Source organism: Papio anubis, chromosome 18 (assembly GCF_008728515.1).
Source record: "Papio anubis isolate 15944 chromosome 18, Panubis1.0, whole genome shotgun sequence".
NCBI classification, from domain to species: Eukaryota; Metazoa; Chordata; class Mammalia; order Primates; family Cercopithecidae; genus Papio; species Papio anubis.
Genome location: NC_044993.1, coordinates 14,523,810 through 14,546,972, shown reverse-complemented (window position 1 = coordinate 14,546,972; position 23,163 = coordinate 14,523,810). Strand labels below are relative to the sequence as shown.

Here is a 23,163-nt window from a genome sequence, read left to right as displayed (position 1 = left end):
ACACGAAGATCTTGATTCTTTCAAACACCCAGAGGAAGATAAGCAGGATGCTGACATACTGCACCCAGGCGAACTTTACTATCTCCCAGAATCCTGGCTGATAAGAACAGACAGTTAAAGAGTTGAGGACCACATGGTATAAGTCAAAGTAAACTAAGGTTTAGGCCAGACAGGAAATGGCAAGAATATTTCAAATACTCTTAAGATGAAAGGAATAATGAAAGATTATTAAAAAATAAATATGGATGATTCTGACTTAGAAGAATGGCTCAGAAAGAAATACGAACAGGAAATGATTTCCCCCCCTGTATAAAGAGCAGACTCAGTCATTTATGTGGAGATACAGTGCTGTAGCAATTTCCAATCAAAGGTTACCACATCTGTTTCTGCTGGTGACAAGTTTGGAATCTTTCCTTTTTGGAAGCTGAGTTACCACTGCCTCTCTAACAGAAAGGATATGATATGGTTTCCACAGGATATTGGATGACAGCATTAATCACAAATGGAGTTTCATGGCTCTGCCCACCAGCCAGAGGAAGCTGGAGTCATTCAGGATGGTGGCAACTGCAATACAATCATTAACCATTAATCCATGATGGGGGCAGCCTATTGGCAAAATATATTGAGGGCTATAAAAATACTCTTTTTTTTTTCTTCTTCTTTTTTTTGAGAAGGAGTTTTGCTCTTGTTGCCCCAGGCTGGAGTGCAATGGTATGATCTTGGCTCACTGCAACCTCCGCCTCCCGGGTTCAAGCAATTATCCTGCCCCGGCTTCCTGAGTAGCTGGGTTTACAGGCATGTGCCACCACACCCAGCTAATTTTGTATTTTCAGTAGAGACGAGGTTTCTTCACGTTGGTCAAGCTGGTCTCAAACTCCCAACCTCAGGTGATCTGCCCACCTCGGCCTCCCAAAGTGCTGGGATTACAGGCATGAGCCACCACGCCCGGCTATAAAAATATTATTTTATTCCTGTGGAATATTCTGTACTTCAGAACTGAAAGAAATCATTCGAAAGCATTAAAAATTGTGTGTATAAAGTAGATTAACAAATAATTTGTTAAGATACTTGTCAAAAAAATATTTGATATGGTTTGGCTCTGTGTCTCCACCCAAATCTCACCTTGAATTGTAACAAACCCCATGTATCAAGGGCAGGACCAGGTGGAGATAACTGAATCATGAGAGCAGTTTCCCCATGCCGTTCTCATGATAGTGAGTTCTCACGAGATCTGATGGTTTTATTTGGGGCTTCCCCCTTAGCTCTGCTCTCATTCTCTCTTCTGCCGCCCTGTGAAGAGGTGCCTACTGCCAGGATTGTGAGGCCTACCCAGCCATGCAGAACTGCAAATCAATTAAACCTCTTTTCTTTATAAATTACCCAGTCTCAGTATGTCTTTACAGCCGTGTAAAATGGACTAATATTTATATTAAAATACGTCAAAAACTTGGAAATGGTCATGTGGTCATTCACAATTGCTGAATGGCTGACTGAAAGAATAACATGTTGCCACTCTAAATAATATGTTTGGCTGGACAAAGTCACACATTCTTGTAATCCCAAGGATCTGGGAGGTCAAGGTGGGAGGGTCACTTGAGGCCAGGAGTTTGGGACCAGCTTGGCTAACATATCGAGACCCTCTCTCTACCAAAAAATAAAAAAATTAGCTGGGCATGGTGACACGTGCCTGTAGTCCTAGCGGCCCAGGAGGCTGAGGTGAGATGATCACTGAACCCACAGCAGTTCGAGGTGACAATTGGCTATGATTACAGCACTGCACTCCAGCCTGAGCATCAGAACATGACCCTGTGCCTCTTCAAGAAAAAAAATTAGAACTTTGTAGCAGTGTGGGGAAATACTTTTTTTACATAGAAATACAAATAACTGCCGGGCGCAGTGGCTCACACCTGTAATCCCAGCACTTTGGGAGGCCGAGATGGGTGGATCACGAGGTCAGGAGATCGAGACCATCCTGGCTAACACGGTGAAACCCCATCTCTACTAAAAATACAAAAAATTAGCCGGGCGTAGTGGTGGGCACCTCAGCCTTCTCCGGAGGCTGAGGCAGGAGAATGGTGTGAACCTGGGAGGCGGAGCTTGCAGTGAGCCGAGATCGCGCCACTGCACTCCAGCCTGGGCAACAGAGCAAGACTCCATCTTGAAAATAAAAATAAAAAATAAATAAATAAATAAAAATCCACATAAGAATAAAGAGTGAAAAAAGTAAAGAAAAACATCAATTTCTTGGGCCGTGCTTTTTAGTTTTGTTTTAGAATTCCCTTATTATTAGAAAAATGCTGCTAATGTATGACATGAAATCAGAAAGCAATACTGGATTTGCAGTCGTCTCCCTTGTGAAATGTTTGTGTGTCGTCTCCATGACGTCTGCTTGCCAAGTAACACTCTAGATGCCTTTACAGAAAACCTCAGTCACTGACCAGCCAAACGAGCTGAGTTAACACATGCCCTGGCCTAGAGCTCTGTAAGGAATGAGCACACTGTGCCTTCTGGCAGGAAGCAGGGGCACTCCTGTTCTCCTGCAGGACTGCTAATGTGGGGAGAGTCACTCACGTCCTCTGCTTCTCTCTGAAAAGCATGAACAGCAATTTGTCTTTGGCATCTGTTATAGGTGTGGTATGGGGAACAACTCAATTAGGCTTACATTTTTTAAAAGGGAAACTCATCAAGCCAGTGGTGGGAAAATGATGGCATTTAACTATCACTAACCTTCTGGACCATGGGATGCTGGAGGGGTGGGGGCGGTCCCAGGTCTGAACATGAGGACGAAAAGGACAAATCCTGGACAGCACATTTGCTCCCATCGTTGAGCATTCACAGCTTTTCACATTTTTATCACAAGGGTTCCAATTCTGCTTGTCTCTGTTGCCCCCACTAATCTTGAAAGTCCTGAGCAGCGGCTGAATGAGCTCTACCTGTGACTCACCGTTCCTCTCCTGGTAGGCAGCAACAACATGGGTGAGGTCGTAGTCATAGGCAAAGGGGCTGGTCCCATTGATCACGGATACCTGGGACACAGGAGGATGTGGTGTGAGCACCTGGGAGACTCCTTTCTTCCTTCTACCCTTCTGCCCACCCAGGCTGGTCCCACAGAGCACCCTCTCGTTCTTGGTGGCCTACTGCAGTATCAATAATCTTCTCTTCAAAGATGAATAAATTATCTTGCAACAATTTAAGTTCATTTACTCTGTCCTTCCTTCTGTGGGGATGAAAATAAGTGGTCAGTGTCCATGTTTCATGGGTTTTAAAGCTACTTATAAAATCTCTCTCTGCTGGATGTCATGGCTCATGTCTGTAATCCCAGCAATCTGGGAGGCTGAGGCAGGAGGTCTGCTTGAGGCCAGAAGTTCGAGACTAGCCTGGGCAACATAAAGACCCCATCTCTACCAAAAAAAAAAAAAAAAAAAAATCTCAATAAAATAGGCATTGTGGTGCCTCCAGGAGTATGAGGCACAATGAGTCATAAGTAGGCCACTGCACTTCAGCCTTGGCCACAGCGTGAGACTCTAGTTTTTTTATTAAAAAGGTGGTGCGAGGGCAGGCACAGTGGCTCACACCTGCCAGCATGTTAGGAGGCCAAGGTGAGTAGATCGCTTGGGTCCAGGAATTTGACACCAGCCTGAGAAACATGCCCCATCTCTACAAAAAATGTAAAATTTAGTCAGGCATGCTACCATGCACCTTAGTCCCAGCTAGGTGCTCAGAAGGCTGAGGTAGGAGAATCACCTGAGTCTAGGGAGGTCGAGGCTGCAGTGAGCCATGATTGCGCCACTGCACTCCAGCCTGGGTGACAAAGTGAAACCTCGTTACAAAAAATAAATAAAATTATAAATGAAATTGTTTTAAAAAAAGGTTAGGTGCGGTAGCTCATGTCTGTATTCCCAGTACCCTTGGAGGCTGAGGTGGGAGGACGGCTTATAACTGATAATTTCCCTTTTTCATTTTCCAAAGTACAGCAGCCCAACTTCTATGGTCCCCACTGTGATACAATAAAGGTGAAGAATGAGTGATTAGATGCATGAGTTCCGGACACAGAAAGTTCCTGGCTCTGTTATACTTTCAAGATGTGAGTCTTTGGGAAAATTAATCACTGTAAGCCCCAGTTTTGTCTTCTGCAAAATGAGTTCATTCTTTAAACAAGTCTCTCTGTGAGCTTATCATGTGACATGATAAGCTAGGCACAGACGTGATAGTGTATGAGATGCCACTGCTGTCAAGCCTGAGGGAGACAACAAATAAACACATAAACACGTGTCCTGAGTAGGCCAGGCGGCAGGAGGGAGAGAGTGGCTGAGAGATGGTGGAGGGAGGGGCTGCTGCTGTAGAAGCAGGTCAGGGAAGGACTGTGCTCCGCGATGTCTGAACAGGGACCTGAATGGCGTGGTCAGATAAGCCGCATGGATGCCTGGCAGGGGAAATGGCAAAAGCAAAAGCCCTGAGGTGGCAGCTGCTTCTCGGATTTGAGGAACAGCAAAAAGGCCAAGGTGGCTGCAAGGAAGCAAGAGGGACAGCAAAGGGGCCACTGGCTGGAGTGCTAGGAAAGGACATTGCAGGCAGCTCAGAGGTTGCTGTGATGATTAAAGGAGATGATACAGGTAACCCCCCACACTCAGGGGTGGCATATGTTATAGGTTCAGTAAACTGTTTAGTAGTATTTCTGAAATACTTTACATGAGCATTTTACATCATCATTTTACATAATCTCTTGGAAACACATACTCCAAGTGTGTGTATGGAAGAGAGAATATGTGTGTGTGTGTGTGCACGCACGCACATGTGTACCTAAAAACAATAAACAATTAGGTATTCAACAAACACAAATTTTTTTCTCTGTCTCCCTCTAGGTGTAAATACATGTGTATCTTCATAGCCTGAAAAGACTTCATGGCAAGAATTCCTCAGAAGGCCCCTTGAAAGCCACCCACAGAGAAATGTTTCTACTTTTTATTCCCCTCTTCAAAGAACTCGATGAACAGTAACACACAGAAACAAAGGAGCTGGACGATGAGAAGCGCCCTTACGTTGTATCGGGCATCTAGGCCACCACAGCTCAGCGGCTGCTTCTGCTGCAGCCTCAGGTCTCCGTTCACATATAACTGGGATCCCGGGACAGGAAAGGAGGACTGGAGAAACGCCATGCTCTGCATCACGAGGGTCACCATCCTCTGAAATCATTAGAAGGACCAACATACCAACCGCCATCAGATCTGAAGGGCTCTGGGTGCTAAGAGTCACCTGTCTTGGCTGAAACCTAAGGGGCCCTCACATACCTAGTGTAGCCATGCAGGAAACACTGCCTAGAACCTTCTGAGCTATTAACAGCCCATATCAGTTAACATGACTTTAGTGAAAACCATGCGATTGGCCTAAGTTAAATCCCAAGCTACGTGGGGAAGAGGGCCTGCTACAGTGTGGGTCTTCCAGAAATCAGAAGAAGGGCTCTGGTCTATTAAAAAGACACAAGGGAGGCCGGGCGCGGTGGCTCAAGCCTGTAATCCCAGCACTTTGGGAGGCCAAGAAGGGCAGATCACGAGGTCAGGAGATCAAGACCATCCTGACTAACGTGGTGAAATCCCGTCTCTACTAAAAAATACAAAAAACTAGCTGGGCGAAGTGGCGGGCCTCTGTGGTCCCAACTACTCGGGAGGCTGAGGCAGGAGAATGGCATGAACCCGGGAGGCGGAGCTTGCAGTGAGCTGAGATCCGGCCACTGCACTCCAGCCTGGGTGACACGGCGAGCCTCTGTCTCAAAAAAAAAAAAAAAAAAAAAAGACACAAGGGAGAGAACAGCCTCCCAGTGGACTGACTCACATGTAATTAATTGATAGGCGAAAGTCAGGATGAGCTACACACCGAGAACGTGCTCCATGGACTGCTGGGGAAGCTCCAGCTTAAAATGTAACATGTCCGTCTTCCCATCCTGGTTCCTGTCTCCTTCTCTAGTCTAGGAAACCCAAACAGGGCCAGCAGCCCTGGTCACTAATGAGTCTGGGAGGAATCCACATCACTTTTGTACATACGCAATGACCCACTGTCCTGCTGTACACAACAGGCATTCTCTCCCCCACCAAAAGAAAAAGAAAAATAGACAGGTGTAAATGCATTAATACTGGGGAGAGACACAAAGTGCATGGCCCCTGAACTTCATATCTGAGTGTTTCAAACGTTCACTGGCCAAAATAAATGGGAACTTGAAGTGGCAATAACAAGACAAGAAACATGTGAATAGCATTTGTCTCGTTTGATCTTTTCTTAAATTTTTAAAATTTAAAATTTTAAATTTATAATTGTAAATTTTATTTTTTAAATTTAAAAATATTTTTAAGGCAGGGATCCTCCTGCCTTGGCCTCGCTAAATGCTAAGATTATAGGCGTGCACCACTACGCCCAGTCAGATCAGATCTTATTTGTTTTGTACTGGTGTTTTTTTCTTTTTCATAAACATGCCTGGATTTGTATGGAAAATTTAAACAGTGTATCAGAATTGTCTTCTATGCCTCTAGAAGCAACTTTTTAAAATAGAAAAACACCTAATCCTAATCATTATGCATTCCCCCAACAAACTCAACAGAAAATCACCAAGCTCTATTTACACATTCCGAAACCACAAGTGTCTCTGCTTCGGATTCTTGATGTTGGATCTCATCTCACCATTCATGTGAGGACCTGAAAGCCTTGTGCATCTTTTAGTAGCAATAAATGAAATGCAAAAGGAATCTATGTCAAATCAACAAAGACTTAAACCACATCTGTATGACAAATTATGGGCATGAAAGTAAGGAAAAGAAACAGAGATCTGTGGAAGAGAAAAAGACAAATTACAGCTCATGAAGCATATGTAGGCAGTAAAAAAAAATTGATATCCACTCCCACCATCCAATCTGACCTCACAGTGATCCTAAAATGATCAGCAGGAAAGGACGGTTACTGAAAAGTGATCACTGCTGACATGGTCCCTCCGTACAACTCTGGATCTTTCTGCTACAAGTGATCCTTCCCCACTGTAGGTTCCCAGAACGATTCTACTATGGTGTAGCAGCATTCCCACCTGGATCCCCCATCTACGGATTCATTTTGATTCCCACCATTACTATTATGTGAGGAAAATAATTGTTGTACTTTTTTGGGCTAATAAGGTCATTTGAGACGAAGAAATCCCAGTTTTCAGAAACTTTCAATTATTTATTTCCTTCTAGACAATAATGTCCTTATTGTAGGTCTTGTTTTAGAGAAACCTCCCTCCCTCTTCTCTTGTATACTTTCTCTCTGCCCTGTTTCATCAGCTTTGGGGAGGGATCTCTACTACCAGGGCTGATGATCAAGTTACTGAGGTAATGATGGACTAGTCATTACGGGTAGGATGAAAAGAGCCTGCCTTGTCTTCCTGTGGATTTTCTTCAATTGGGACTTGGGTAGAAAATGTTGTGTAACTCTCTGTGACAGATCCACGCCTTCTGGATCTCTAGGGTTGGACAGGAAACAAAGATCACATTTCTCAACTTGCAACAGAGGATAGTGGCCAGGAGACAACGGCCAGACGCCAACACACTGTGGGGCAGGGGGAGAAATTAATTTCATTTGATCTTTATAATAAATGTTAAGCCCCAGGCAGGCAGAACAAGTATTTTCCCATTATATAGTTGAGAAAACCACGGGTGAGGGAGGTTAGGGCATTTATCAGAGGTACAGCAAGTAACGGTGAAGACAGAATTTCAGATCAGGTCTTTGACTTCAAATGTGGTATCCTTTCCAGGACTAAAATATCCAGACTTACTTACTTACTTGCTTACTTATTTATTTATTTTTGAGACGGAGTCTCGCTCTGTTGCCCAGGCTGGAGTGCAGTGGCATGGTCTTGGCTCACTACAACCTCCGCCTCCTGGGTTCAAGCAATTCTCCTGCCTCAGTCTCCTGAGTAGCTGGAATTACAGGCATCTGCCACTTCGCCCAGCTAATTTTTTGTATATTTAGTAGATATGGGGTTTCACCATGTTGGCCAGGCTGGTCTTGAACTCCTGACCTTGTGATCCGCCCGCTTTGGCCTCCCAAAGTGCTGGGATTACAGGTGTAAGTCACCACGCCCAGTCAGATTTATATAAAAATTCAAAAGAAGACAGTGGGTTGGAAAAGTCTTTTTGCAAAACGGCAGCACCAGGCATCAGAGTCTGTATACTTGCCTGTGTGCATAATTCCGCTCTAAGTTCAGAGAGGGCAGAGATGTGGCTCAGCACCATCAATAGTGTCTACTTGTTAAATTCACTCATTAATCTGTTAGGAACTTTTTGAGGCCCTACAGGCACTATTCCAGATGATGAGAATATAACCTAAACAAAACAGACAAAGTCTCCATCCTAATGGAGCTTATGTTCCTAACCAAGAAGACAGAAAATAGATTAATAAATATGCAACAATATCAAATAGTGATAAGTGCTACAGAGAAAAATGAGGCAGGCTAAAATGAAAGAATAATGAAGGTAGAATTTAACAAAAAGTTTTAAAGAAAATATTCAGGATGACCTGACATGTTGGAGACCTGAAGGAAGTGAGGTGATGAGGTGATGGGGTGCAACAATGTTTCAGGGATGAAGGATCTAGACTCAACAAGTGCATGTGCTCTGGGTACCCATGGGGCCAGTACAGCTGGAAGAATGGGTGAGAGGGACAGCAGGGTGGACACAGGGGACAGAGAAGTGAGGACACAAAGGGTGTGTCTCCCAAAAACAACCTGTCACTAAGCTAGACTCTCACCCCTATGGGCTAACAAGGGTTGGCTCTGTTATCACTTGGACCACTGAAGAAATCAATTAGTTAATTCCATTTAGTTGAAAGTAAGCCTAACATCTGTGCAACAGCTACAAAGGCAGGCATTCAAAGGTCACTACTTCCTCAACACAAACTCCAGGTCACTATCTAACCTCCCACTGGTGCCTGGCCAAGAGAATTCACAAATGACACAACCACTTCACACCTATGAGGTATATGCAGGATTTGAAACAATTATTATATCCATTGATTGTCCCACGTGATCCCTCCACATATCCGAGGAGAGAGGTGGGTACTCTCATGCCCAGGATATGGATAGATAAATTGAGGCTGAATAAACGAACTACTGCCCTTCCTCCACCAATGAAAAAAGCCACCTTTAGTCAATAGTGTCAATCAGAAATTGAGGGCAGGATTCTCGGTTTCAGGCCCCACCTCTTCCACAACAAACTCATATCCTCCTGCAGCTTATCTTCTGGCTGCCATTAGGCCAGGAGCTAATCCTACCTTTGCTGCCCACAGACTCGCCCTCCCTGGCTGGCAGCAGCTCCAGAGGGGGCAGCGCCTGCATTTGGATACTGCTTCTCCCTGACAAATGTGCACCCACCAGAGCTCTGGCGCCCACACAAATCCCTCCTGCCTGGGCAGCTACTGTGGCCCCTGGCTCAGTCAAGAGCAGCCTGGCCTCCCAGCTGAGGCCCCCTGTCCACCACCCACTGCCACCTCATCCCCAAGCCCCAGCACAGCACCATGCCTCTCTTCCAAGGCAGAAAGACCATCTTCTATCCCGAGTCCTCACCTGCCACTCCCAAATCAATCTGACCCTCTGACCACCCAAACACCTAGTCTGTAGAAAGTTCTAGGATGGCACCAGGAATTCACTGGTCCAAAGTGGACAAATAAGATGCAAACCTGCCTCCAAGAACTCAGACTAAGACCTTGTGTGGTGGCTCACACCTGTAATCCCAGCACTTTGGGAGGCCGAGGCAGGTGGATCTCACCTGAGGTCAGGAGTTCAAGACCAGCCTGGTCAACATGGTGAAACCCCATCTCTACTACTACTACTACTAATAAAAATTGGCTAGGCGTGGTGGCGTGTGGCTGTAATCCCAGTTACTTGGGAGCCTGAGGCAGGAGAATCACTGGAATCTGGGAGGCAGAAGTTGCAGTGAGCTGAGATTGTGCCACTGCACTGGAGCCTGGGCGACAGACTGAGACTCTGTTTCCCCACCAAAAAAAAGCAAATAACAACAAAAACAAAAATTAGCTGTTCATGGTGGCACGCTCCTGTAATCCCAGCCACTTGGGAGGCTAACGCAGGAGAATTGGTTGAATCTGGGAGGCGGAGACTGCAGTGAGCCGAGATCACACCACCACTGCCCTCCAGCCTGGGCGACAGAGCAAGACTCTGTCTCAAAAAAACAAAAAAAAGAACTCAGATTAATCACCACTGCCTGCTGTCTGCCCCCACTGACATAAGATCACCCCCTGGACCCCTGCTGTGGAAGGCTTCTGCTGAAGCCGTGATAAGCATAGCTTTTAGTAGTAATTCAAGGCACTGCTGGAGCCTGGCTTCTTACTGACTGTCCCATAACCATCAGGGCAGTGACCTAGGAGGCAGGACCCTGATCTGCCAGAAACACATGAAGCTGGAAACTTCCAGAAAAGTGGGTCTGGACACAGGTATGCCAACCAACTAAGGGCTGAACCGTGTGCACCACAGATTCCCGTGTTAAACATGATAGGGCTGTGGCCTTACAAGAGGAAGAGATCTCAATCTCCTGATATCTCTCTCTCTGCTCTGTGAGGACATAGAAGGCACCCAACTTCAAGTCAGAACCCAACCATGCTGGCACCCTTATCTGGCACCCTTATCTCACGCTTCCATCCTCCAGAACTGAGGAAACAATGTCTGTGTGTGTGTGTTCAGAGACATGGTCCCTCTCCGTTGCCCAGGCTGGAATGCAGTGCTCGATCACAGCTCACCGCACCCTTGAACTCCTGGTCTCAAGCAATCCTCCCACCTTGGCCTCCCAAAGTGCTGGCATTACAGGTGTGAGCCACAAGGCCAGCCAATGTCTGTTTTTTTATTTTGTTTGTTTGTTTTTGAGACAGAGTTTCACTCTTGTTGCCCAGGCTGTAGTGCAGTGGTGCCATCTTGGCTCACTGCAACCTCTGCCTCCCGGGTTCAAGCGATTCTCCTGTCTCAGCCTCCTGAGAAGCTGGGATTACAGACATGTGCCACCACGGCCGGCTAATTTTGTGTATTTTTAGTAGAGACGGAGTTTCACCATGTTGGTCAGGCTGTCTCGAACTTCTGACCTCAGGTGATCCGCCCGCCTCAGCCTCCCAAAGTGCTGGGATTACAGGCATGAGCCACTGCGCCTGACCCCAGTGTCTGCTTTTTAAGACAAACTAATCTGTGGTATTTCATTAAGGCAGCACAACCTAAGATACCAGCACTCAACCCTTCCCACTTCCCCAGGAACACAGCCCCTGCCCCAGGAGGTCTGCTAGGTGTCTGACCCACATCTCAATTTTACTTTTTTTTTTTTTTTTGAGATGGAGTCTTACTCTGTCGCCCAGGCTAGAGTGCAGTGGCACGATCTTGGCTCACTGCAACCTCTGCCTCCCGTGTTCAAGCGCTTCTCCTGCCTCTGCCTCCTGAGTAGCTGGGACTACAGGCACATGCCACCTAGCCCAGCTATTTTTTGTATTTTTAGTAGAGACAGAATTTCACCATGTTGGCCAGGCTGGTCTTGAACTCTTGACCTCAAGTAATCCACCCGCCTCAGTCTCCCAAAGTGCTGGGATAGCAGGTGTGTGCCACCATGCCCAGCTAATTTTTGTATTTTTAGTAGATACAGGGTTTCACCATGTTGGCCAGGCTGGTCTTGAACTCCTGACTTTGTGATCCACCCACCTCAGCCTCCCAAAGTGCTGGGATTACAGGCATGAGCCACTGCAACTGGCCATCAGTCTTCTTAAAAGCTTAAAGGCCAATTTGTAAACAGGATCTGGTGTAGCAGGCCAGAACCTCCCTCAGGGTTTGAAAAGGGGAGGCACACTGCACCCCCTACTAGCTTGAGCCAAATCCATTAGCTCCTTCAGGGCCTACATATATTATATAGCATCACTAAAGTCACTTCAAGTAGGAAAAAAAGTCTTTATTAAGGTAATATATAAAGCTGTTTCAGATGGATGAGATTATTAAAGGATTATAATAGCAAAGGCAAACACAGTTCTATAAAACACTTTTTAAAAAGTGATTTCCCTTTAATCTACTGCACCTTAATTTGCCATCTATTTAATAACTATTTGTCGATTGTCATATAATACTTTTCATTTCCCTGGCTCAACACTGTCAAAAATCTTTGTCAAAGTATCTTGTAGTATTTCTTTGTTCACTGCTTCAAATCAAGTGTGTGCATTATCTTCAGTTTTGTTGGCAGCTTTACTTTGGCAGCTAAAGGCACATCAGTTTCCTATAAGGAGGTCAGACAACTAATCTGTAATAAAAGACGGCTGGGCACGGTGGCGCATGCCTGTAATTCCAGCACTTTCAGAGGCCAAAGCAGGAGGATGGCTTAAAGCCAGTAGCTGGAGACCACCCATGTGTGGGAACATGTATCTGAGGTCCTGGCTTCTCTGTAGTCCTAGCTACTGGGGAGGCTGAGGCAGGAATTGTGTGAGCCCAGAAGTTCAAGGTTATAGTGAGCTATGATCACATCACTGCACAACACTACACAACATCACTACACAACAGAGCGAGACCCCATGTCTTTAAAAAAGAAAAAAAGAAAAAAAAAAAAAAAAGACTGGGAGTGGCGGCTCACACCTATAATCCTTGCACTTTGCGAGGCCGAGGTGGGAGGATCATTTGAGCTCAGGAGTTCAAGACTAGACTGGGCCACATGGGGAGACCCTATCTCTACAAAAAATAAAAAATAAAAAACTAGCTGGGCATGGTGGCTCACACCTGTGGTCCCAGATACTCAGGAGGCTGAGTTGGGAGAATCATTTGCTCCCAGGAGGTGGACACTACAGTGAGCCATGACAGCACCACTGTACTCCAGGCTGGGCAACAGAGTAAGACCTTGTCTCAAATGAATAAAAAAATAAAAGAATATAAGGGGAAATGAGATTAAGCACTGTGGTAGAATGGGTCCCAAAAGGTGTTCAAATTCTCATCCCCAAAACCTGTGAATAGGTTACAAGGCAAAAGGTGTTGAAGACATGGTTTGCTAGCCTATTTAACAAAATGAAGAAAATAACTTTTAAAAATCCTGTGATTAAATTAAGGATATTTAATCAGTTGTGATTAAAGATCTTGCAGTAGGGGGTTATTGTAAATTTTCAAGACGGGTCTAAAGAAATCATGTTTGTGGCCCGGCGCGGTGGCTCAAGCCTGTAATCCCAGCACTTTGGGAGGCCGAGGCGGGTGGATCACGAGGTCAGGAGATCGAGACCATCCTGGCTAACATGGTGAAACCCCGTCTCTACTAAAAATACAAAAAACTAGCCGGGCGTGGTGGTGGGCGCCTGTAGTCCCAGCTACTCGGAGGCTGAGGCAGGAGAATGGCGTGAACCTGGGAGGCGGAGCTTGCAGTGAGCCGAGATCGCGCCACTGCACTCCAGCCTGGGTAACACAGCACGAGACTCCGTCTCAAAAAAAAAGAAATCATGTTTGTTTGTGAGGAGGAGACAGGAGGTCAGAGTCAGAAAGATTTGAAGATGTTACACCGCTGGATTTGGAGAAGAGAAGGGGACCACGGGCCTAGGAATGCAGGTGGCCTCTAAAAGCTGGTAAAGTCAAGGAAAGAAATTCTTCCTAGAGCCTCTAGAAAGAACATAGTCCTGTTGACACCTTGGTTTTAGCCCAGAGACATCAATTTGGACTTTTGACCACCAGAAGTAAGAACTGTAAGATTACAAAACCAATATGGTTTTAAGTAGCTCAATTTGGGGAATTAATTACAGTAACAATAGCAAACTTATACAAACATTAAGAATTTATTCATTAATCTGTGAATATTTATTTATTTATTTTTGAGTCTCACTCTGTCACCCAGGCTGGAGTCGAGTGGCACGATCTCAGCTCACTGCAACCTCCACCTCCTGGGATCAAGCGATTCTCCTGCCTCTGCCTCCTGAGTAGCTGGGACTACAGGCACACGCCAACATGTCCGGCTAATTTTTGTATTTTTAGTAGCGACAGACCTTCATGTTGGCCAGGCTGGTCTTGAACTCTTGACCTCTAGTAATCCACCCGCCTCAGCCTCCCAAAGTGCTGGGACAGCAGGTGTGCACCACCATGCCCAGCTAAGTAGCTGGGATTACAGGCACAAGCCACTATGCCGAGCTAATTTTTTTGTATTTTTAGTAGCAATGGGGTTTTGCCATGTTGGCCAGGCTGGTCTCGAACTCCTGACCTCAGGTGATCCGCCCACCTTGGCCTCCCAAAGTGCTGGGATTACAGGCATGAGCCACTGTGCCCAGTCCATCTATGAATATTTACAGAGTTTGTTCTATATGCTGGCAACATTGGTGAAAAAAAGAGTCTAAGATGCCTGCTCTCAAAGAGTTTATTTCTTTAAGGATATATTTTCAGAGAGCTATTGCAGTGAAAGAGAACAGACACAGAGAACATACACAAGGGGTCTATAATGGCCGGCTCCCTGGCCTCTAACCGCCACAGCAGAGTCACCTAACTCCCAACCAAGGCCTCAAGACCAACCTGGCCCCAAATGGCAGCAATGGAAAGAACCTGAGCCAAGTGGGCAGCGTGAGGCACAGCATTCAGCCCTCCTTCCAGCTGGCCCCACTCTCATCTTGTGTTCCAGCGAACAACTGGGTCAACACAGCCCGTTCCTCTGGGGTTCTAAGCAGACCACAAGAGTCCTCCTGGGAATTAAGAGTTTTATGCGGTCCTGCAACTCTATGCTGAGGCTGGGCTGCCTTGATACTAATCATTGCCCATCAGTCTGCAGCTCCACGCGTTGTCCACTGGGAGGTTCCTCTCTTGTCAAAGCCTGGAGGTCCAACTGTCCTCTTCACTCCTCCCTAACAAGAGGACGTGCCCACTGAACTACCAACTGTAGTCAGCCACCTGTCTCTGGATACTGCCTGCCTGCTCCTCCCTGGTTCTTGGGTGTGCCCCTGGCCTGCCTCCTCAGTGGTCTCTGGGTCCTAGCCTGACCAGACTTTGTCCTGATCAGGCTTTCCATCTATTCTCCACGCAAAGCCAGTAAGTCAATGCCACTGAGTACGGGATATCTTCTCGGGATACAGCAAATATTCTCAAATTGATTGTGACAGTTCAAAGGAAGCTGTGCCAAAGATCTGGAAGGCTTAGTGGGAGAACCGGCAACAGGTGGCACCAGGTCTGGGAGATTCCTAGAGAGCGGAGCGGGTCTCGGAGGGGGTGGATTTGGCCCGAGGCGCCCGCGCGGAGGGGCCGGGCTGCAGCCCCCGGGCAAAGGGAGCGCGAGCTCTGATCCCTCAGCCCGGCCGGGCCGCTCCGAGACACCTCGAAGGACGCCGGGCGCCGTGGGGCAACCCAGGCAGGGCGGGGACCACCGCCTCCCGGGCTCGTGGGGTGCGGCTCTGAACCTGAGACGCTCGGAAGCTCCAAAGGCCAAGACCCGCTCGGGTGGCAGTCGAGCGCCCTCCAGCCCCGGGCCCACCTGCGGCCGCTCCCTGCACCTCACGCCCAGCGGGACTCGCGGGCTCTGCCTCAGGCACCGGCGAGGAAGTGACGGGGAAAGGGGCTCCAGGAGGACAGCGCCCACCCAGTAGGTCGGCAGCACACCGGGGATCCCGCCCGGACTCGGGGCGCCCACAACCTGGCCGACCCGCCGCTGCCGTCGCTCCCCTCGCGCTCCATCAGGTCGCCCTGCACCACAGAGTTGAGGGACGAGCGGCCGAAGGGCGGCAGCGGCCAGCCACCAGCACCCTCATCTCCTCAGGGTCACCTCCAGCCGGGACCCTCTTCCCTCCATCCCAACGGCGCTGCCAAGTGACCGTTCCCTCCTCCTATCACAAGGCGCTGCAGCCGGCGGGGGCAGAGCCGGAGTTGTTCCCGCCCCCGACGTTGCGCGCGGCTCGCACAGACCCACCCCCACGGACGCGGGCCTTCCTGGAGAAGCGGCCCCTGCCCGCCAAGTGCGCGCTCTGCCCTGCCCTTCTCTGCAGCGCCCCCTGTAAGAAACAAGGGAATTGCATGCGGCCCACCAGACCAGGGCTGTGGATTTACCTGGGATCTGGCAAAGCAGTGATCAGATTTGTAACATTGTAGTATCTAGGCCTGGACCCCAATATTTACGAAGTCTTCATGAGTAGAATAAGAACATTCTCAGGCCGGGTGCGGTGGCTCACGCCTGTACTCCCAGCACTCCAGGAGGCCGAAGCGACCGGATCACTTGAAGTCAGTAGTTCGAGACCATCCTGGCCAAAATGGCGAAACCCCATCTCTTCCAAAAATACAAAAATTAGCCAGGCGTGGTGGTGCGCGCCTGTATCCCAGCTACTCGGGAGGCTGAGGCAGGAGAGTCGCTTGAATCCGGGAGGCGGAGGTTCCAGTGAGCCGAGATCGGGCCACTGCACTCCAGCATGGGCGACAGAGCGAAACTCTGTCTCGAAAACCAAAAAACATGCAAAAAAAAAATCTTTTTATCTATTTAAACTGGATAGTAAAAAGCCTATTAACAGGCTGGTGTGGGACCGGAATGGGAGGGAGGTTGGCCTGTGGATATATAGTCTCTGTACAGTGCAACATAGTTGTTTTTTGTTGTTGTTTTGAGACAGGGTCTAGCTCTGTCGCCCAGGCCGGAGTGCAGTGGCACCATCTTGGCTCACTGCAGCCTCTGCCTCAAGCAATTCTCGTTCCTCAGCATCCTGAGTAGCTGGGATTACAAGCATGCACCACCATGACCGGCTAATTCTCTAATTCATTCTCTTTCTCTTTCTCTTTCTCTCTCTCCTCTCTCTCTCTCTCTCTCCCTCTCTCTCTCTCTCTCTCTCTGCTCCTCTCTCTCTCTCGTGTGTGTGTAAGAATGGGGTCACAGAGCTGCAGACTCCGCCTCAAAAAAAAAAAAAAAAAAAAAAGAATGGGGTCTCAGCTGGGCGCAGTGGCTCACGCCTGTAATTCCAGCACTTTGGGAGGCCAAGGCAGGTGTATCACTTGAGGTCAGGAGTTCGACACTAGCCTGGCCAGCATGGTGAAACCTCCTCTCTACTAAAAATACAAAAATTAGCTAAGGTGGGTAGGTGTGCCCAGTCCCAGCTACTTAGGAGACTGAGGCAGGACAATCGATTGAACCTGGGAGGCAGAGGTTGCAGTTAGTGGAGGTTGTAGTTAGCCGAGGCGGCGCCATTGCACTCCAGCCTGGGCAACAGAGCAAAACTCTGTCTGATTAAAAAAAAAAGAAAGACAAGAAAAGAAATTAAAAAAGAACGGGTCTCACTGTGGCTACTCCTTGTTGATCTCGACCCTGCCCCCAAACAATCCTTCCTGCCCGAGTTTTCAAAGTGCTGGAGATTATGCCGCGAGCCACCTGCCTGGCTAAGTACTTAGTTTTAAATGTACAAAATGGAAAAGACCGCCGGGCGAGTGGCTCATGCCTCTAATCCCCAGCACTTTGGGAGGCCGGGAGACGGTGGATCACTACCGAGATCGAGACCATCCTGGCTAACACGGTGAAACCCCGTCTCTACTAAAAAATACAAAAAACTAGCCGGGCGAGGTGGCGGGCGCCTGTAGTCCCAGCTACTCGGGAGGCTGAGGCAGGAGAACGGCGTAAACCCGGGAGGCCGAGCTTGCAGTGAGTTGAGATCCGGCCACTGCACTCCAGCCTGGGCGACAGAGCCAGACTCGTCTCAAAAAAAAAAAAAAAAAAATGGAAAGACCTTCTATTCAATATGACAGAACTGGATCACACTTTTGACTACCTCCCTTCAGAGATCGTGTTAAAATGTAGGCAGAGAAATTGTAAAAAAGGAATAAGCAAGGTCAGGTGTGGTGGCTTAAGCCTGCAATCCCAGCACTTTAGGAGGCCAGGGCAGGAGGACTGCTTGAGCCCAGGAGTTCAAGACTAGCCTAGGCAATGTAGTGAGATCCTGTCTCTACAAAAAATAGAAAAGTTAACCAGGTGTGGTGGCATATGCCTGCAATCCAAGTTATTTGGGAGGCTGAGGTAGGATGATTGCTTGAGCCTGGGAGGCGGAGATTGCAGTGAGCAGAGATGGTGCTTCTTAACTCTAGCCTAGGCAAGAGAGGTAAACTCTGTCTCAAAAAAAAAATTTTTTTTAAGTAAACTGAGTAATTTATAAAGAACGGAAATTTACTTTCTCACGGTTCAGGAGACTGGGAGGTCCACGATATAGGCGCCTGTAGGTTGCGTACCTGGGGAGGGCCTGTTCCTCACTGCTGGCACTACCTGTGGGTCCTCACATGGAGGAAGAAAGTGAACCCACTCTCTCAAGTCCCCCCACCTTTTTTTGAAACAGAGTCTTGCTGTCTCGCCCAGGCTGGAGTGCAGTGGCATGTTCTCGGCTCACTGCAACCTCCACCTCCCCAGTTCAAGCAATTCTCCTGCCTCAGCCTCCCGAGTAGCTGGGACTACAGGCACCTGCCACCACATCCAGTTAATTTTTGTATTTTTAGTAGAGATGGGATTTCACCATGTTGGCCAGGTTGGTCTGGAACTCCTGACCTCGTGATCCACCAGCCTTGGCCTCCCGAAGTGTTGGGATTACAGGTGTGAGCCACTGCACCTGGCCTCTCAAGCCCTTTTATAAGGCTCCTAATCCCATACATAGGGGCTCTGCTCTCCTTATTTAATCATCCCCCGAGGCCCCTCCTCTCTTACTATCACATTGATGTTAAGTTTCAACACAAGGACTTTGGGGAACACATTCAGACCATGGCCACCAAGCGATTTCCACAAACTTTCAGGAGATGGAGAGGCTTGTGATGAATAATAATAAGTATTAATTGAACGTTTTCTGTGTGTCACCAAACCAAATGCTAGCTATGGATTATGTTATGAATTCAAAGCACTGAGTGAAGTTATTATTTTTATTCTCATTTAACAGGTGAAATTTTTATTTAACAGAGATAAAATAATTTGGCTGAAGTCACAAAATTAATAACTGGCTAAGAGGGGATTTGAAACTTGGTATTGCTGGCCGGGTGCTGTGGCTCTCACCTGTAATCCCAGCACTTTGGGAGGCCAAGGTGGGTGGATCACTTGAGGTCAGGAGTTTGAGACCAGCCTGGCCCATATGGTGAAACCCCCATCTCTACTAAAAATACAAAAATTAGCTGGGTGTGGTGGCGCCTGCCTGTAATCCCAGCTCGGGAAGCTGAGGCGGGAGAATCACTTGAACCCTGGAGGTGGAGGTTGCAGTGAGCTGAGATCGCACCACTGCACTCTAACCTGGGGGACAGAGCAGACTGTCTCAAAAAAAAAAAAGAAAAAAAAAAAAAGAATAAAGAAAGTAGGTATTGTTTCCACACCCTAGTGGTTAACCTTCAGACCACGTTTTGGAGAAAGAAGCCATAACCCAGAAGGAAGCTGCGATGGAGGAGGCACCCTCAGGGCTTGGTGGAGTGGAGAAGAAGGGAGGCTGGACACAGAGGGACCTACCCAGGGTCTAGGTGGAGCACAGCAGCTCTGCCAGCCCCTCCTCTCCTCCTCCATCCCCTGCCCTTCCCACAGGTAGAACAGGCTGACCAAATACTTCAGCTGACCCTGGAAAAAACAGAAAATTTTGGACGGACGCGGTGGCTCATGCCTGTAATCTCAGCACTTTGGGAGACCAAGGTGGTCGGATCACCTGAGGTCAGGAGTTCGAGACCAGCCTCACCAACATGGAGAAATCCCGTCTTTACCAAAAATACAAAATTAGCCAGGCGTGGTGGCGCATGCCTGTAATCCCAGCTACTTGGGAGGCTGAGGCAGGAGAATCTCTTGAACCTGGGAGGCAGAGGCTGTGGTGAGCCAAGATTTCACCATTGCACTCCAACCTAGGGCAATAAGAGCGAAACTCCATCTCAAAAAAAAAAAAAAAAAAAAAAGAAACAAAATTTAAGAAACAAAGATAAATAATGTGTTTCAATTAGCACATTCAAGAAGATATTGTATTTATAGAACCAAAGCATGATGCCCTAAAAATTGAACAGATAACAATAATAAGTTATTAGAAATTTAAAATATGACTTCCAATTTTACAATGTGATAAATGAGTTAGAAAATAAAGTTGGGCTGGGTGCAGTGGCCCATGCCCTGTAATCTAAGCACATTGAGAGGCCAAAGTGGGAGGATGGCTTGAGGCCAGGAGTTTGAGACCAGCCTAGGTAAGATAGGGAGACATTGCCTCTACAAAAAAAAATTTTTCTTTTTTTGAGACGGAGTTTCACTCTGTTGCCTGGGCTGAGGTGCAATGATGTGATCTCGGCTCACGGCAACCTCTGCCTCCCAGGTTCAAGTGATTCTCCTACCTCACCCTCCTGAGTAGCTGGGATTATAGGCATCTGCCACCACACCCGGCTAATTTTGTAATTTTACTGTATTTTGGTGTTTCCCCATGTTAGTTAGGCTGTTCTCGAACCCCCAACCTCAGGTGATCCTCCTGCCTCAGCCTCACAAAGTGCTGGGATTACAGGCGTAATTTTAATTAGCCAGGTTGGAGCCAGGCTGGAGTCAGTGTGGTCGCTCACACCTATAATCCCAGCATTTTGGGAGGCCGAGATGGGTGGACCACTTGAGGTCAGGAGTTCGAGACCAGCCTGGCCAACATGGTGAAACCCTGTCTCTACTAAAAATATAAAAATTAGCTGGGTGTCGTGGTGGGCACCTGTAATCCTAGCTACCTGGGAGGCTGAGGCAGGAGAATTGCTTGAACCTGGGAGGTAGAGGTTGCAGTGAGCAGAGATCGTGCCACTGTACTCCAGCTTGGGTGACACAGCAAGACACTGTCTCGAAAAAATAAATTAGGCCGGGCGCGGTGGCTCACGCCTGTAATCCCTGCACTTTGGGAGGCCGAGGCGGGCGGATCACGAGGTCAGGAGATTGAGACCATCCTGGCTAACACGGTGAAACCCCGTCTCTACTAAAATACAAAAAATTAGCCGGGCGCGGTGGCGGGCGCCTGTAGTCCCAGCTACTCGGGAGGCTGAGGCAGGAGAATGGCGCGAACCCGGGAGGCGGAGCTTGCAGTGAGCCGAGATGGTGCCACTGCACTCCAGCCTGGGCGACAGAGTGAAGACTCCGCCTCAAAAAAAAAAAAAAAAAAGAAAAAAGAAATTAAAAAAAAAAAAATTAGCCAGGTGGGATGGTGGACCCCTGTAGTTGTAGCTACTTGGGAGGCTGAGGTGGGAGGATTGATTGAACCTAGGAGGTTGTGGTGGCAGTGAGCTATGGTCATGCTACTGGACTCTAGCCTAGGTGACAGAATGAGACCTTATCTCTAAAAGAAAAAGGAAAGTTGAGCACTTTGGGAGGCCAAGGCAGGAGGATCACTTGAGGCCGGGAGTTCAAGACCAGCCTAGGCAGCATAGCGTGACCTTGTCTCTACAAAAAAAGAATTTAAAAATTAGACGGGTGTGAAGGTGCAGGCCTGTAGTCCAAGTTACTTAGGAGGCTTAGGCGGGAGGATCACTTGAGTCCAGGAGTTCAAAGCTGCAGTGAGCCATGATCATACCACTGCACTTCAGCCTGGGCAAGGGAGTGAGACCCTATCTCTAAACAAAAAGAGAAAAAAGAAAAAGAAAGAAAAGGAAATTGAGGAAATAAACTTTAAAGGCAAATACAAAATTAAAAAAGAGGAAAGCAAAGAAAAGGGGGAAAATCAAAATTCTCTAACTAGTGGATATTTAAGGAAAAATAACAAAGACAACAGACCATGAAAGAATCGTTTAAAATACAGATGAGACAAAGCTGGAGAGAACCAAGTGCTCCTCATGTGCCTAAGAGAATGAAGGAGGGAAAAAAAAAATACTACATCCTTGAGAAATGTCACAACCAACAATAAAGAACTGACTTTGAAATGGTGATTGACCAGTAGCTGTGGCTCATGCCCATAATCCCAGCACTTAGGAGGGTTGATACAGGATGTTTGCTTCAGGTCAGGAGGTTGAGGCTATGCTGAGATCTCACCTGATGACTGCACAACTGTGAAAATATATTAAAGTTATTGAATTGCACAGTTAAATGATCTTATGCTATATAAAACATATCTTTTAAAAACTTTTAAAAAAAAATGGCCAATAGCCTACTAAAGTTTCTGTTTAGGTTAGTTGGAGTATCTGAAGTGTCATTTTAAACATTAAAAACAGGGCTGGGTGCGGTGGCTCTCACCTGTAATCCCAGCACTGTGGGAGGCTGAGGCAGGTGGATCATTTGAGGTCAAGAGTTCAAGACCAGCTTGATCAACCTGCTGAAACCCCGTCTCTACTAAATACAAAAAAAATTAGCCAGGCGTGGTGGTGCATCCCTGAAATCCCAGCTACTTGGGAGGCTGAGAATCGCTTGAACCCTGGAGGCAGAGGTTGCAGTGAGCTGAGATTGCGCCACTGCACTCCAGCCTGGGCAATAGAGTAAAACTCTGTCTCAAAAAACAAGCCATTAACAAAACCATAACCATAAACAAAAACCATTAACAACCGTAACAGTCATCTTGGTTCTCCACTATCTTTTTTTTCTGAGACACAGTCTTCCTCAGTTGCCCAGGCTGGAGTGCAGTGGCTTGATCTAGGCACACTGCAACCTCTGCCTCCTGGGTTCAAGCAATTCTCCTGCCTCAGCCTCCCAAACAGCTGGGATTACAGACACCCGCCACCACTCCCAGCTAATTTTTGTGTTTTTAGTAGAGACAGGGTTTCACCATGTTGACCAGGCTGATCTCGAACTCCTGACCTCAAGTGATCAGCCTGCCTTGGCCTCCCAAAGTGCTGGGATTACAGGCATCAGCCACCGCATCTGGCCACTCCCCTCTTTTAAATATAACTTTCAAATCTGTTTTATTCTTTCTTTTAAGAGTAAAAAGAACATAAACTTTTTAGATGGCTCAGGTACTTAGCAAGTCAATGAAGTGGAAACATTTTGTCATGTTAGTTGTAATGAAAAGATCTGTGATTTACAGATATTTTCCAGCATTTCAGATTCTGTATGACTTTTTGGCATGTGACAAAATGATTCGAGCTGACAGCTTTTTTCCATAATCCTGCTGTAAAGAAATGAGAATCAGATGGATCAGCAGCCAAGTGAGGGAGGCTGGAAGGCCATGCACCAACACCTTCAATGTTTGCAGGGGAAATGATTTTTCGAAACCTTAATTATTTTATTTTATTTTATTTTATTTTATTTTATTTTATTTTAT

General features: G+C 47.3%; 2 protein-coding genes across 3 annotated transcripts in view; both read right to left on the bottom strand.

Annotated features, from left to right (window-relative positions):
* Nucleotides 1-5,577, bottom strand: LOC116271269 (transmembrane protein 231-like). Of its 2 annotated transcripts, XM_031658087.1 has the most exons (3): nucleotides 5,040-5,576; nucleotides 2,945-3,026; nucleotides 1-97 (listed from the first exon to the last, which is right to left on the bottom strand). In XM_031658087.1, exons 1-3 carry the CDS (start codon nucleotides 5,178-5,180, stop codon nucleotides 21-23), a joined length of 300 nt encoding a protein of 99 aa, XP_031513947.1. In that variant the 5' UTR covers nucleotides 5,181-5,576; the 3' UTR covers nucleotides 1-20. The 2 variants fall into 2 exon arrangements, with proteins under 2 accessions (XP_031513947.1, XP_031513946.1); XM_031658086.1 differs by lacking the exon at nucleotides 1-97 and having other exon boundaries at nucleotides 2,211-3,026; nucleotides 5,040-5,577.
* CHST5 (carbohydrate sulfotransferase 5) overlaps nucleotides 3,035-23,163 on the bottom strand; it is a 32,586-nt gene continuing 12,457 nt past the window's right edge. The window contains 1 exon segment of the mRNA XM_031658082.1: nucleotides 3,035-3,217. The gene's annotated coding sequence lies outside the window, so the exon portion shown is untranslated.

Coding starts and splice junctions, on each gene's coding strand:
- LOC116271269 (XM_031658086.1), bottom strand. CDS start 5,180: ATGGTGACCCTCGTGATGCAGAGCATGGCGTTTCTCCAGTCCTCCTTT. Junction 3,027..5,039: donor GCCTAGATGCCCGATACAAC/GTAAGGGCGCTT, acceptor CCTGTGTCCCAG/GTATCCGTGATCAATGGGAC.